Source organism: Centropristis striata, chromosome 21 (assembly GCF_030273125.1).
Source record: "Centropristis striata isolate RG_2023a ecotype Rhode Island chromosome 21, C.striata_1.0, whole genome shotgun sequence".
In the NCBI taxonomy this organism is placed as follows: domain Eukaryota; kingdom Metazoa; phylum Chordata; class Actinopteri; order Perciformes; family Serranidae; genus Centropristis; species Centropristis striata.
Genome location: NC_081537.1, coordinates 26,879,324 through 26,895,003, shown reverse-complemented (window position 1 = coordinate 26,895,003; position 15,680 = coordinate 26,879,324). Strand labels below are relative to the sequence as shown.

The 15,680-nt window shown below is 37.4% G+C and overlaps 1 protein-coding gene across 1 annotated transcript in view; it reads left to right on the top strand.

Moving 5' to 3' along the window:
• The window catches only part of gsg1l2b (gsg1-like 2b), a 32,246-nt gene extending 17,678 nt beyond the window's left edge, over positions 1-14,568 (top strand). Inside the window, exons 4-5 of the mRNA XM_059325415.1 lie at positions 9,869-9,980; positions 10,894-14,568. Of these exons, the coding sequence (XP_059181398.1) occupies positions 9,869-9,980; positions 10,894-11,194 (413 nt within the window). The 3' untranslated portion in view covers positions 11,195-14,568. The remainder of the gene's footprint in view (positions 1-9,868; positions 9,981-10,893) is intronic.
• The last annotated feature ends 1,112 nt before the right edge of the window (positions 14,569-15,680 follow it).

The following is a 15,680-nucleotide window of genomic DNA, read 5'->3' as shown; positions in this document are numbered from 1 at the left end:
GGGATTTTTTATGCAACTGAGTATGTCTATTCACACTCCTTAACAGTAGGTGGCGATAATGGGTAACACTTTACAATAACAACTAAATTATGTTTATAGATGGTTTATAAACCAATAATTAACCATTTACAAAGTTCTATACATATTTAATCTTTAAATGTTTTAGACCAATTTCTTAAAGGTATATGAATCATTTCAATATCATTAACATACTTAATATGGTGTTAAAAATGTTATATTGAGTGCAACTAAAACCATTGCTAAACTATTAATTATAATTTAATTGTTTGTTAATGGTAAAGTTACTATAAACTTACATTAATATACGATCTATTTGTTATTTATAAATGATGTAGTTAGTTAAACATTAATAAAATATGTATTTACCATTCTAAATGGCCTATATACGGTTTATAAATGATGATTAAACATTAATAAACTATTTGTTTACCATTTATAAATAATGGTTATTGTAAAGTGTTACCCGATAATGTCCTGTAATGCTAATGTACCCACCCGCCATTTCACAGCATAGTTGAAAACGCGTGAAAAGTTTGTTTACATATGCTAATTGAGCATGGCGAAACGCAACACCGACTACACAAGATATGGATTTTCTTATATTGAAGACAAAAGAGGGCAAAACCCTCAGTGTGTTTTGTGCAGCGAGGTGTTGAAAGCATGAAGGCGTCAAAACTGAAGCGGCATTTGGAAACAAAACACCCTTCTCTCAAAGATAAACCTGTTGAGCACTTTCAAAGACGACTTCAAGACCTGAGGACACACAAAAGTGTCTTACTTCTTCGTGCTTAAAGCAACAACAGGCATCTTACCAGGTGGCACATAATATTACTAAGTTAAAGAAGCCCCACACTTTTGCAGAGGACCTTACCTTCAGTACTATCTCAGGTTCAAACTGCACCATCTTTTCATTCTACATATTTGAGAAGTTGAAAATGTTGGGTAGCGGGGTCCCAAACCCAGACCAGCTGAGATAGAGTTCCATTATAAGCTACTGTCGCCACACAAGTTAACTAGTGAAACCCTTGATATGGTTTCCTGTTTATACCTCGAGGAGGTTCGATTTTCTATGTCTAACTCTCATGATAGGGTTAAAAAGATCTGGGGACCTTTTATTGAATACATACATACACTACTTTCTTATTTTTATTTTATTAAGTATTTTTTTATTATTATTATATTATATTGTATATAAATATATGTTATATATATTATATATTTTTTCTTGATATGTTATGAGACTTTGCTGTTCCCCTCTGGCTTGGGCCTCCTGGACTCAATCTCTGGCCCTTTTCATATGAGCGGACAATTGGGGGCATTTTGTTGGACCGACATGTTTTTGTGCACATTTTCTTTTCACGTTAATGATTAAGTGGTGGCTGGCTGTCTGTTGCTTCTGTTTTGTTTTATCTGTTTGTTTACTTTTATTTTATTTTTATTTTTTCTCTGTTGGGTTTTTTCTATGTTTCTTGTACTGTATGTGTCTGTATATATATGTGCCAAAACTTTGCATAAATAAAATTTACAAAAAAAAAACTAGTGAAACCCTTTGCTTTTTGATCAGTTAAAAAATGTAAAAGCCTGTTTTCCACCATCAATGCTTTCTTAATGTGTTGTATGATGAAGACAACCTTTGGCAAGAACATATGAGCAGGCGAGCAGCTTGCCAGGCATCTCTGGCTCTCTGGTGGGTGGATGTGACCACTGTAGGGTGTTCTGCACAAATGCTTTATATATACTGTAAGTCCAGTCCATTTACAATGTGTCATTTAGCATTTGACCCAAAGCTAAATGGGAACACTTAATTGGGAAATTGTTCAGTGTGCATATTCACATATGGCTAAACTAACCCTGTGTCTCATTAGCATATCCATCTGTTGTCACTTAAGTTATTTTTAATCTTTTTTATTCACACTTGTCACATATTCCTTCACCTCCTACCATTCTGCATCTGTCTCAGAGGTGTGACAGGTTGTTCAGGGGGAGATAGCAGGTCAACAGTAGATGCCACACAGAAGTTGTGTATATAATCTGAAAGTTGGTACCTGAATATTGTCTACTCATTAATCAGAAATAAAAATTATTAATAACAGGTTAAAATAAATTGTGGATTAGGGCTTAAAACATGATGGTATATGGCAGGGGTGGTCAACCTGTGGCTCCAGAGCCTCATGTGGCTCTTTAGGCCGCCTGAAGGGGCTCCCCGTGGCTGAGACAAAAAAAATTATATTTATATATTTTTACATTAAAATTTTAATTTATCAATGGTGTAGACCAAAAACTATGTATTCTTCAATTGTAAAATTGTATAGCCTTTTTACAGCATATTAAAAAAGTTTTGGCATTTAAGTCAACTAAAATGATGCTTCATAGCTTACAAAAGCGCCTTAACCTTTAAGTTTTGTCAACTTTGAGTTTAGTTTTGAGTTCCCCTAGATAGACTAGTTTTCAAAATCATATTAATAAATGCTCAATATGACTATTAATAATGTTGGTAGGCTAATTTAGACTTATTAGGCTGTTTAATTTTCATTTTAGGCTCAGTATAAGGTTTGTGGCTCCATTCCGTGATTTTCTGTCTTTTTTTGTGGCTCTTTAGTTAGTAAAGGTTGCCCACCCCTGGTATATGGTGTCATTCCATTGTCCATCATGTCTCAGAAGTTGTTTCAGCATTTTTGTGTTGATACCATTTGTTACACAGATTCAGTGCTGAATTTAACCACTTTAACCACCCGACTATTGATAAAAATGGTTAAAAACCCATCATAGAAAAAACCAATGCGTTGTAGTTCGAGATTCTTCAGCAATTGCATTTTTGGGCAATTGGATGGCGAGCACTTCTAGCTCTTCAAGCTGCTGAGAAACACCCTTATTGTCAATATACTCAGGAAAGCCATCCATCCTCTGAAAGCCCTAGATCTCTAAGTTTGTGGTTGTGAAAAAGAAAGAAGCCCAAACTGTTTTTGGCATCTACACAGGAACAAGACAACTAGGTGGAATTTATCCTCACTATCTCCACTTGTCTTTTCAGCCCTTCTAGAAGTCTTAACAAGGGCTGTGTCAACCAAGCGCTAATTCCCTTAAGGAATAATCCGCTCCAGCGCCTCTTCCCACCTTGATAGGTAGAAATATTGCCAGAAAAAATATTTGGGCTGTGTATTTTCTATCTGGCAGGGGCAGCCCAGAGCTTTTGCAGTTCACAGCTTCTCCGGTATCTGTGTATCACAACAAAAATGATCTGCTGACCATCCAGTCAGGGTGTCCACATGTTTTTATTTTTAACCTGACAGGAGTTGAACTCAGCAAGCTCTCCTGCTGCTGCTGAAGCCTCAAAACTCAAGCTTGACTGAGTTATTTTTTCATGGCCTTGCTGCAGCATTTTAACTTTCAGTCCGACAGTAAGTGATCCTCTCAGCCCCATCTACATGTTCAATGTTTTATTTATGCGTGACTCACTGTCTAGAGGAGCGAGCTGTCTTCCTAAACGGGGATTTGAACCTTGTAAAGTTCAATCAGAATGTTGTTTTTATCCTTGTCAAAAAGATGTTCATTTTCACAATTTTTTGTAGCATCTGTTGCAACCTGCTGGCTTATTACCAGCTCCACAAGCTTAATAACAAGGGTTTAGTGTGCATGTAAAATGTTTAAATTAAGAAAGACATTTCAAAGTTGCTCCTGTTTTTAATGAATAGATTGAGAGTGGTTATGGTAATGAGGTCCAGGGAAACAATACAAGGGACCAGATTAACCTTTATTATAGCTGTCAATCATCTGGGGAATGATGAGGGTGAATGTGTTTGAGTATAAGAAAAGCATTGTGTGCGGTAGACAGACAAAGAGATCCTTTTGTTGTTGTTCCAGTGGGGGTGATTAATTTTTTTTCATTCTGTACAAACAGCAGTTTCTATAGTTTTTAACAGCTCTAAGCACACAAAAGTCAGCTGTTTACAAAGCCACCTAAACTGTATAGTATTTGAATGTTTTTCGCTTATAATAATGACAATGAACAATGTTTTGTCAAATGGAAATAGATCAGTGGTTTCCAGGCTTTTGGCGTTGGCTTTTGTTCCCATAAAGTTAGTTTGGATTTTTTGAAGTGGGGTTGTATGAGGTACTTACCCACAGTCAATCTATTACCGGCAGTAGATGATGGTCTGTGCGTTCCCAGTTTGGAGAACCAGACGCGCTCCAGGCAGGAAACGAATGAATGTCTGGTTCTCCAAAGTACATCATACAACCCCACTTTAAAAAATCCAAACTGTCCATTTATAGATCTTATAATCAGTATATAATTTATACATCTGACAATCTGACATGCCCAAAAATCTCTCACAGTCTCACACTGCTCAGGATAAAGATCAAACCCATCTCAAACATTGCCTCTGCAGGATCCCTGTTATATCTCAGCACAGTGGCCTTAAAAATGAGGGATATGAACTTACAGTGAGTTGAAATAGTAGACAACTTTAAGAGTCATCTACTCTATCTTTGATGCACTGCATGTTGTAAAATGAGAGGCAGAAAAGCAGAGGGTGGTGTTGAAAAAGGTATTGGTAAAAAGATGAGTATACACTAAAAGGCATAAATACCGAGGCAGATAAAACTATTTCTGATGCCTTGTTATCAGTCGCTTGCAAATGTGACCAGTTCAGGGATTTTTTTTCAAATGTTCTTTATGCCTCTGTGCGGGCAGCAGCCATGACCACATGAGGCATGATGTAAGTCAGGTTGTCCATTCATCCAATCCATGTAAACACGGTATCTCAGGAACAACTAAAGGAAATTTCTTCAAATTTGGCACAAACATCCACTTTGACTCAAGGATGAACTGATTTGATTTTAATGATCAAGGGTCAAGGTCGCTGCACTGCAACCAAACCACCATCCCATTCTCACGAACGCAATATCCCAGGAACAATTGGGGGGAATTTTGCCACAATTGTTAAAAATGTCCATTTGGACTCAAGGATGAACCTTTAATACAATGGTCAGGCTGTAATTATAGTTTATAAGTTTTAAAAAAAAAAAAATCCAGGTAACTGAATATAGCAGGAATCTGTGTTTTACAATGTCCTGTTGATCACCAATCAGATTTATTTTTTGAAGCCACATGTGGTAGTTCGTACCATAGTTTGGGAAATATAGTCTCAACTACCCTTTATACCTTTTGTCAATCTTAATTCTTGAACAAATAATTACAATACAAACAGAATCCCTACTTTTATTTTTTCAGGATTATGAAGGCTTATGCATAACATTCCTTCAAAAAACTGAAAAAGAGAAAAAGTAGCAATGGAAGGTTGTGGTATTCATATATAAATAAATCATACCTCAATTGAGAATGTTGCTCTTATTCGTTAATTTATTCTTTCTTTGATGGTGATGGTGAACCGTACCACCCTCTAGTGGCCATTATGGTTTGACAATATTTCCTGATGACACTAAACTGCTTTCTCTAATAGAGCTGAACAGCGTATGGAACAAGAAGACTATGCTGCTGTACAGTATGTCCTTGTTAAGCACTTTGGTACTAAAAATAAACAACCTGGATTGACACTTAATACTTTGTACGGAATAACCTGACTGACCTTATGTGAACAGAGCACGCATAATTTTCACATCACAGAACGTGCCAAGACTCAGATCTTAGATTTGTTCCACTCATCCTGACACAAAGCTGCCTCTGATCTGCATAACATTATGATAATACTGCACTGGGATATCTTTAGGAATAAACATGAGCACTGATAGGGATGAGATGGGAATTTAGGTGTTTGGTGCTGAATCTGGTGCGCTCTTGTTCCATCCAGGGATTTGGGAGGCTTATGTGGTAATCGGATTGGTTGGCTACACATCTTGGTTTTTATTCCTGTTCTATTTTATAGGCGCTGAGAAGTCCGGTGTTAAGAGAGCCAGAGCCTGTGCTTCGAATGATAAAATCTGGCACACCACAGAGAAAAAAAAATGCAGACACAAAGAAAAAAATAAATGATTAGGAGAGAAGAAAGAAGATGAGACAAGAAGAAGTGTACTTGGAAAAGAACAGTGAGTAGCACTGATTGAAGGGGTGAAAGAGAACCAGCTGCAGTATTCTTAAATCAGCTAATCTGTAGCGTTACAAACAGCAGGCCTGTCATGTTTTTGATCTCTCCGCATGAAAATGTATCAGTCAATTTTATTTGTCTCGTGAAATCATATGAGGCACAACTCCAGTGAAATGCAATCCCTTCAATTTGTGCATTATTCACCATAAAGCACACACCTCCTCCTCATCCCTCTCCATTTTTTAAAGCCTGTTCTGTTAGTGAGAAACCTGATTGAATGGCTCTGTCCAGTATTCCTGTATTTTAACTATGTTTGTGTGAAACAAAGAACAGTTAAAGGATTTTTTTTCCAATTTTTTTTTTATGCCTCTGTGCCATGGCTGGAGGCAATATGTAGTCAGGTTGTCCATCCATCCCATTCTCGTGAACACTATATCTCAGGAAGTTTCTTCAAATTTGGCACAAATATCCACTTGGACTCAAGGATGAACTGATTAGATTTTTTTACCGTCAAAGGACTAAGTCACTGTGACCTAACAACCGTTTATTTCTCGTGAACACTATAACTCAGGAATGCTTGTAAGGAATGTCTTCATATTTGGCCCAAACATCCACTTGGACTCAAAGATGAACTGATTTGATTTTAATGATCAAAGGTCAGTGTCGCTGCACTGCAGCACAATTCCAGTGAAATGTAATCCATTCAATTTGTGCATTATTCACCATAAAGCACACACCTCCTCCTCATCCCTCTCCGTTTTTTAAAGCCTGTTCTGTCAGTGAGAAATCTGATTGAATGGCTCAGTCCATTGTTCCTGTATTTTAACCATGTTTGTGTGAAACAAAGAACGGTTAAAGGATTTTTTTTCACATTTTTGTTATGCCTCTGTGCCATGTCTGGAGGCAATATGTAGTCAGGTTGTCCGTCCATCCCATTCTCGTGAACACGATATCTCAGGAAGTTTCTTCAAATTTGGCACAAATATCCACTTGGACTCAAGGATGAACTGATTAGATTTTTTTTACCATCAAAGGACAAAGTCACTGTGACCTAACAACCGTTTATTTCTCGTGAACACTATAACTCAGGAATGCCTGAAGGGAATTCCTTCATATTTGGCCCAAACATCCACTTGGACTCAAAGATGAACTGATTTGATTTTAATGATCAAAGGTCAGGGTCGCTACACTGCAGCACAATTCCAGTGAAATGCAATCCATTCAATTTGTGCATTATTCACCATAAAGCACACTGCAATAAAGGGATGTCTAAAAACAAGATAAAAACACTGAATATGAGGGAAATTATCTTGCTGCATGGACCGATAATTTCACTTGACAAGATTTCTTAAATTCAGATTATTAAATCTAGGAATAAGCATGTTGAAAACTTAAATTAAGAAATTAACTCTAAAAACAAGATAAATTATCAAACACTTCTAAATCTATTTTTTTTAAATCTTGGTAAGAAACAAATAATTTGCAGTGCACACACCTCTTCCTCATCCGTCTCCGTTTTTTAAAGCCTGTTCTGTCAGTGAGAAACCTGATTGAATGCCTCTGTCCAGTATTCCTGATTTTAACCATGTTTGGGTGAAAAAAAGGACATAAAAGCTCCTGATATCACGTTGGAAACTGAAGCGGGCTCTGAGGTCGTCCAGCTCATCATGTAACGCCTGCAGAGAAGATCTGAGCCGGTGTCCAATTTGCACATGTTTTCAAGTTTCTGGTTTCACAAAATGTCAGAAAAAGAAATCGTCTGCAACACCATAGAGTTAGCCTTTGATAATTGCCCAACAATAACTAACTACAGCTGATATAATCTATATCTGACAGTCATGAAATAAAGAACCAATTGTTTCAACAATTACGATGAACTTTGGGTGATCACTATAAACTGCATATGCACTGTACAAGAACAGAAAGCTTGGCATGGGAAGCAACAGAAACTGCAGGGGATGGAGCTTATCAGCCAGTCAGTTCTGCCTCTCTTTGACTCTTTTTATCTCACAAACAAAAGCACAGAGATTGGATGATGGCCATATGTATCCCTTTGCATCTTCTATTGCACCAGTTGATCCTCTTTGTAAGTCACTGACAGAGGCTTGGCATGCAAGCAAAAGCAAATAATGTATCTTCATTGTTGTATACTGACTGCAAATTTACTGCAAAATTCTTAGGTCCTAATTATATAAGAATGTTCTCACATAGATGTTTTCAAAGTGGGAGGCATGCCTCACCAGGGGGCTCAGTGAATGGGAGAGAAAAAATATAACATCAGTTATTAGATTATCAAATTATAATCGCATAGAATAACCTCAATGTGGGATTCTGCTGCAATAACTTTCTTGTGCAGTGTGTTTTTTCTGTGTTGTTTATATAGATGTCTGATCATGGTCAGCTGATGAAATCAGGTCCAAACAGGAAGCCAACTCAGTTACAATTTCACTTAGAATTTGAGATTTGAGTTTAGAAAAGATTTAATGCATGTGAATAGTTGGGGGAGATCGAGGTACTGGATGAAGGGATGAGGGTGGGATGATGGAGGATTGAGGGGCGATGGTGGAAGGGAAGATGAGACGAAGGGATGTGGGGAGACGCCGGGTTTGTGGACGGTTGGATGGTAGAGAGCGGCTACGATTCGGGTCGGCCAGAGGAGTGGAGACGTAAGGGAACCAAGGGTTCTCTTCATGCACACATATGGATGGTGCCCCCCAGTGGTTCCTGTAATGAAACAGAGAGAGGTGAATGAACTCTGAGAGATAAAAAAAAGGGGGGGGGATTTGGGGGGAGGGATAGTAACAACGGTGATGAGTCTGGTGTGCTTAAGTAGCCTGCTTGTGCAGAAGTGGGATGTTTTTGAGGCGTGGTCTCTGTTCCTGAACCTTGTTTAATAAACTGCATCTTCAGAATTAAATACAAATTGGACCTGTCACTGACAGTAAAAAGCAGTGGGGGGAGAGCATTTACTCATTTTCTTAAGTAAGCAACACAATGTAACAATACTCCACTTTCGTGGAATAGCTGAATGGTAACCATAACATCCTCAGCTGGATTCTAACCATTGGGCATTTGCTGTATGTCATAACTATCTCACCCCCCATTTCTAGTCCGCCACTATACCCTTCATCTGTTCAATTAGGGCAAAAAATGTCAAAATAAAAAATAAAAAAGCTCTATTATAATTTAGGTTCATCAGAATTTCACTTAAAGATACACTATGCAGGATTGTCCTTTAAAAGCAAAACAATGTATCGACTAATAATAATCCTTCTCAATCAACGTATGACTTGTGTAGAGGTGTCTGTATCTACAGCACCAAAGAAACGTAAATATAGGGACGCTCAACTCCAAAACGAGAGCGGATCTGCGATTTGTTTTCACTTATGTTAAGCCAAAGACTAGGGGCCAGATTTGAATGCCTTTAAATATAGGACTTCAATAAATGTACCAAGCAGTCCTCCATCACTGGCAGTAACTAAGCCCAAATGTAGTGTTGTAGAATTTAATGGCAAGCAAAGGTCAAAGAAAAGAGAGAAACTTATTAGAACACCTGTCAGACAATAGGGGCTTTGATGTGGTATATAGTAGGAAATGTGGTATATCTTTTCATTAGTTTGTCCATATCTTCCATGGCACCCACAGAAGGAAGGTTTACTGTGCCGTTTCAATGGGTATTCAGTCTAGCATTATATAACACTGCCACCAAGTGGTGGCTGAAGAGAAATGCACTGATTGGTCTCAGAAAATCACATCCTTTACAATAATTTCACTCTTTTTCCTTTCTTGTCTCTGTGTGGCAGGTCTGTTGGGTATGGTGGCCCACATGATGTTCACCACAGCTTTCCAGCTGACTGTTAGTCTGGGTCCAGAGGACTGGAAACCTCAAACGTGGGACTACAGCTGGTCATACATGTAAGTTTGCAGCATTTAGCAAAATGCAGATACTTGCAGCGCAGACTGTGGTACCAGTGGATGACAGAATGTTACAAAACAACTCTAATCACTTTATTCATTCCATTATTAGACATATTAAGTTGGCTGTTTTTCAGTGGGATTTTTGGTATTGTCAGATTGAATCTGGAAAGGACCGAACACAAACTGTTGACATAAAGTTGGAAACATGCAATTGTCTAAAAAAAAAAAACATTATTTGGGCCAGTTATCCTTGAAGAAAGAGCCCATTACTCTGATGGCCCGTTACCCGGAAAATACACATTCTCCCTTGAATGTTATTCCCTTCATTTTTAGTTGAATATTTCATTTGATCATTTTAACCCAGTAACTGAACATCAACAACTCAAGTATGTATTTTATTAGATTGTATGGACATCCGAGCATTGGGTTTTTGTTTTTAGAATAAGTAGCTATCACACAAATGGGATTTCGGTATAATGGTACATGTTTCAGACTATCGGCCTTCAAAACAATATGAAGTCGAGACAATGGGTAGTCATGGACCTATTACATCTTAGCGCTTACAGGGATGGAAACTTTTCGGCCAAATTTGTGGTTTTGTTTGATTTTTGCAGAACTGGTGAGTTTTTGAAATTTGGGACTGTTAAGCCTGATAAATTCTTATGAGGAAGAAAATTGAAAAATCAATTTAAACATCTTATCTTAGCCCTGTATTTTAATTGATCGAACAGCGGTTTTAATAGCTATAAGGGAGAACCACATTAATTATATCTTTGTCACCTTTTTGTTACACCCCTAAATAAATACATTATTCAGCAAATATTCTTAACAATATCATCTTATAGATCTACATAAAAAATGTCAAGTTTGAATGAAAAACACTTAAACTGTTTGTGTCTCTTTCCTCTAGTTTGGCGTGGAGCTCCTTTACAGCCTGCATGGCGTCCTCAGTCACCACCATCAACCGCTACACCAAAACTATCCTGGAGTTTAAGCACAAGCGCAGGAACATTGAGAAGAACCTGAAGATCAAGCAGAAGCTGCTGGAGTTGGACTCTCCGGAGCAGGTGTGGGACATGTACATCAGCTCGGTGCCGAGCACTGCCGAGGAGTTGCTGGATCTGTCAACTAATGGTCGCAAACTGTCCAACACCTCCATCTTCCTGGACCTCAACGACCTGCCCGACCCACAGGGAGAGGAGTACTGCTAGAGGAGCAGCGTGTAGCATTTACAAACATCAGCAGGTCATCATCATGTTAAATGTGGTACAATAATATAATTACTGTAAACAAAATAAGACCATCGTTAAAAACTTCATAACACCACAAAAAGCTAAATATCACACACATTGACATACTATCATGTAACTAACATGTTATGCTAACCACATTACTCTTAAAATCATTTAGAGTTATGTTTCTAGCCACCTCATATTCACACAACTCCTGACAATTATGATTGGGTCTTATCATATTTTACTGCAATACCATTACTCAAATTGTAATGTGGTAAACTAGCTGAACTACTTTCTTTTTAATCATACATTTACACTAGGGCTGCACGATTATGGCCAAATTGATAATCACGATTATTTTGATCAATATTGTAATTACGATTATTAATCACGATTATTCATCGTGTTAGGGAAAACATCTGTATTTTTATTGCACTACTTTTAAACAAACAATAGGAACAGTTTTTAGTGTGTGCACAGAGTGTCCGGTGCTTGTTGTAAACAAACAGAGATCGGTAAGCAGCACTATACACAGACTGGACGCTAAGGGGCTAACATCCCCTCTGGCTCTGCAGCTGGGAAAGACTGCTGCAGGCCAGAGGCTCGTTAAGAAGAGTAAGAACAAGTCTCCAATAACACCAGAAAAGCAGCTTCACCAGCTTTTACAAATGGCGTGTGTTGTCGTCTTGTAGAGTACTACATCACATCCTGCTTAGCGCTCGCTAGTTATTTATTTAGGCAGCTACATGAAATCTTAACTATGCGTCGCCCCCTGGTGGTTGGTGGACTACTGGTGTAGAAAGTGCTTGATTACATATGCAAGAGAGCAGCATTTTAAAATGGAAATATCGCCGACGATCAGGTTAATTTAATCGTGGTGGCCAAAATCGTGATCATGATTAAAATTTGATTAATTGTGCAGCCCTAATTTACACAATTGGACTATCAACATATTCAGTAACATGAATTGAAGGAAACAGCCTGTTAGCTAATTTGATCATTCCAAGAAGCTAAGATTTTATGCTAACTTCTTTGCAGCTAAAGACCCAATCTTTAAACCCGCTGGCATTGGTCTGACAACCATTAGTCTCTGGGGAAAATGGACATTTTTTTTGTGGTTCTGGTGAAGCCAGAAGACATCTGGTTAATGGATATTCAGACCTAGAGGTTAGCTTAGTTAGCTAAGCTAATAAAAACTTAAATATTTATCAAATGATAGCTGATAGGTTCCAAGATTACATTTTGACCAGTTTGCCTCTTTTGCTCTCTACACTGACTGTTTACGTGCTGTTTCTTTATTAGTAGATTAGCAGAAAGATGCATTATGACCAGCTACTGATACAATTGGATATTAACATGCTTGTCACCCCTTAAAGTTCTGTCACAGTTTTCACTTACATTAGCTAGCCAAGTTAAGAAAGTGGTTTACTAGCTTAACCTGTTAGCTTGATGGTTGCAAGAGTCAGTTGCTAGCTAGCAACATGTTATCAAGCTAGATTACCACAATAGTCTGGTGGTAACACAGAGCACAAATTTATTTTATTTATATTTATATTTATTTTGTTAAGGCATTGATAATTGCCTAATTACCATAGTTTAAAATTCAGAATTCTGTTGTGGCAGCACAAAAAAGACAAAATATAAAAAATTCAAAATTCAAATTTAGCTTTGTTCGTCAGATTGTATTCCTGAAAAATGCTCTGTGACCCTGTGTGAGCCAGCTGCCAAAGAGTTGAGATTATTGAATTATATTTTATTTATATTATTATTATTATTATTTATTCATTATTGAAATCAGAACAGGCAAAATAAAAGTTGTAATGTCTGTTCCTATAGGCTTGGTTACGGCCCTGGTGAGAACTTAACTTTCCAAAGAAGACTAAAGAATGGAGGTGATTTTTCCAGCAGCCTTTAACTTGCACCATCATTACAGTAAACATAAATTCTTCTATTGCTGTTGCAAAGTACTCCTACAAGTACCTCACCTCATTACATTTAAATTGCTGTTCAGCAGCAGTGGTCTCAGTTGTTTACAGAAACCATACTAATGTCTCAGAACTGATGTGGCGATGATGTACTGATGCCTAAATGTTACATGTTGCACCTTTAAGGACCAGTGCTGATCAACTCTACAGTTGTGTTAGTCGGTGTGAACTTACAGTATACCTCTGTCCAAGCAATACTGCTATGAACGTTCACTGCTTAAACCCTTTGAGTAAAACGGAGAGTGAAGCTGAGGACATACCCAGAGCCAACTCAAACAGCAGACACTCTTCTATTTACAACTCGCACACTTTAATGACTCTCAAGCCTCTTGGCTTGCTTTCTTTGGATTTTATTCATTGAGGAAAATATACAAACGTCGCTGAAGTATTATGCCCATGACTCTGTGTGGCTCCTGCAGCTATAAATACACATGGCTAGACAGCCCAGTGATGAGGAGCTCCACATATTGATTCCAATGTGACACAGTGATTATAAACTGCCTCCCAACCAATATGTGAACCAAATAACATTAAGTAGCTTAAAACACACCTCACCGGGTGTTAATCTTTGGTGTTAATTGTCTTGCTTTGGAACGAGAAAGTAACAGAAGCCGGACCTGAAGACTGCTGCGTCACCCACACAGGATTAAGTAAGAACGTAAAGACTGAGTGTCACATGGCTGCAGGGGATGCCAATAGGCCATGCTGAGTGCCTTGATTTACAGAAGCATGCCTCTGATCAAACAGCTCTGTGCTCACCACATTTTAACAAAGGTGATGCTTTTTCTCCGACAAAAAAACTGCTTTAGAGAAAACATGTAGCTGTCTGTGCAAACTGCCAAAACTCCTCATCAGTGAGAGGAGCGCGCCTCTTTTGAAGCTCTGTGTGTAATATGTACTTGATGGGTTAGTTTTCTTATGTATTTAGACAAATTTATTAATGGAAAACACAGACCAGGATTGTTGTTATTTACAGTTGTTTTAAGTGCATTTGAAAATGTATATTATATATTATGTATTTAATTTATTTGTTCAGTTCAAAGTGAAGTGTATTGTAGACAACCTAAATGTATACTGTGCAGGATTTACTAAAAATGTGAATACGTATGGCCTCAATCAAAAGTAATCCCTTTCAGTCATCACTTATGACCCACTAGAAGTGTGTGCCGGGTCATTTTCTCTTGTTTTGACTTTGACTATGTTTACGGTGTTGTTGGGCGTTATTCTTTGGTAAAAAAGCTACCAAAAGAGCAGACATATCGCTGAAAAACACAAATATACCGAGGCAAAATTTGAAGCCGACAAAGTTTGTTCCAAAATTAAATTGATTCTGGGGTTTGCTTTAATTTTCATTGCACTGAGGAGGAGGAGGAGGAGGAGGAGGAGGAGGAGGAGGAGGAGGAGGAGGAGGAGGAGGAGGAGGGGTCAAGTTTGAATGTTGTGTTTACAAACAGTAAGTGAGAATTCCTGCATAGTATGTCTTTAAAGATGAATTCTGGTTCATTTTAAATTTTGTTGCCCTGGGTTGCAATATATGCTGACGCATGAATTATTGTGTTTTTGTGTATGTCAGACTTATTTACAGTGGCACTTTTTGTGTAGTGTTCTTTATTTTAAATTTTGTGGATGATTATTGCAACCTAATATATTAATAAGAATACATTTATATGAAAAGATACTATTTAAAGGAGGGAAGAACATAATAAAGAAGCAACTTCTTTTTTTTTACCATGTTTTCTAGTGGGCTATTTTTCGAACACTCTTGATCACGTCCTTTATTATCCACAAGATGGCAGTGTTGACTTACTCTAATATTAGCACAATGTCATTTTTCATTATGCTTAAGCTTTCAGTTTTTCTGATGAGATTACTCTGGTTTTCATCTTTAACTCAGCAATGTGTTTACAGACTTATAGAACTGAAAATACCAGAATGTGTTATGTTCAATTTAAAATTTTATTGTAATTTACCACTTTAAAATTTGAATCAACAGTATAACTCAGAAATGTAATTAGCATTATTACAGGACCTTTTTGCATCTCATCAAAAAGATAATTTATAGGCCCTGCCAGTGTTAATTTGGCAGCTATTTATTCTTTGGACAAAAATGTTTATTAGTTCCAACACATTTGAGTCATTTTTATCCTTCAGAGTTTTGGACTAGTTTTAGTCGATGACAATGCAAAATAATTTATTTCAGTTTTTTAACAAAAAGTCACATTTTAGTCTAAATGTTTCATCTCTATAAACAATTTTTTTCAGCTATTGTTTTTTTCCTTAAAGTCTTAGTATTACTCCTGTGTCAAATGTCAATATTAGTTTTTATCATATTTAGGCTTTAGTGTCATCACTCTAGCTTGTTTCTGATTGGAGGAAGTTTGTATGTTACAGTTGCCCCCAGTCTTAAACATTTCAATGTAGTCAAGCCAAAAACATTTTTTACATTATTTCCACACATTTCAATATTTTATTTTGTC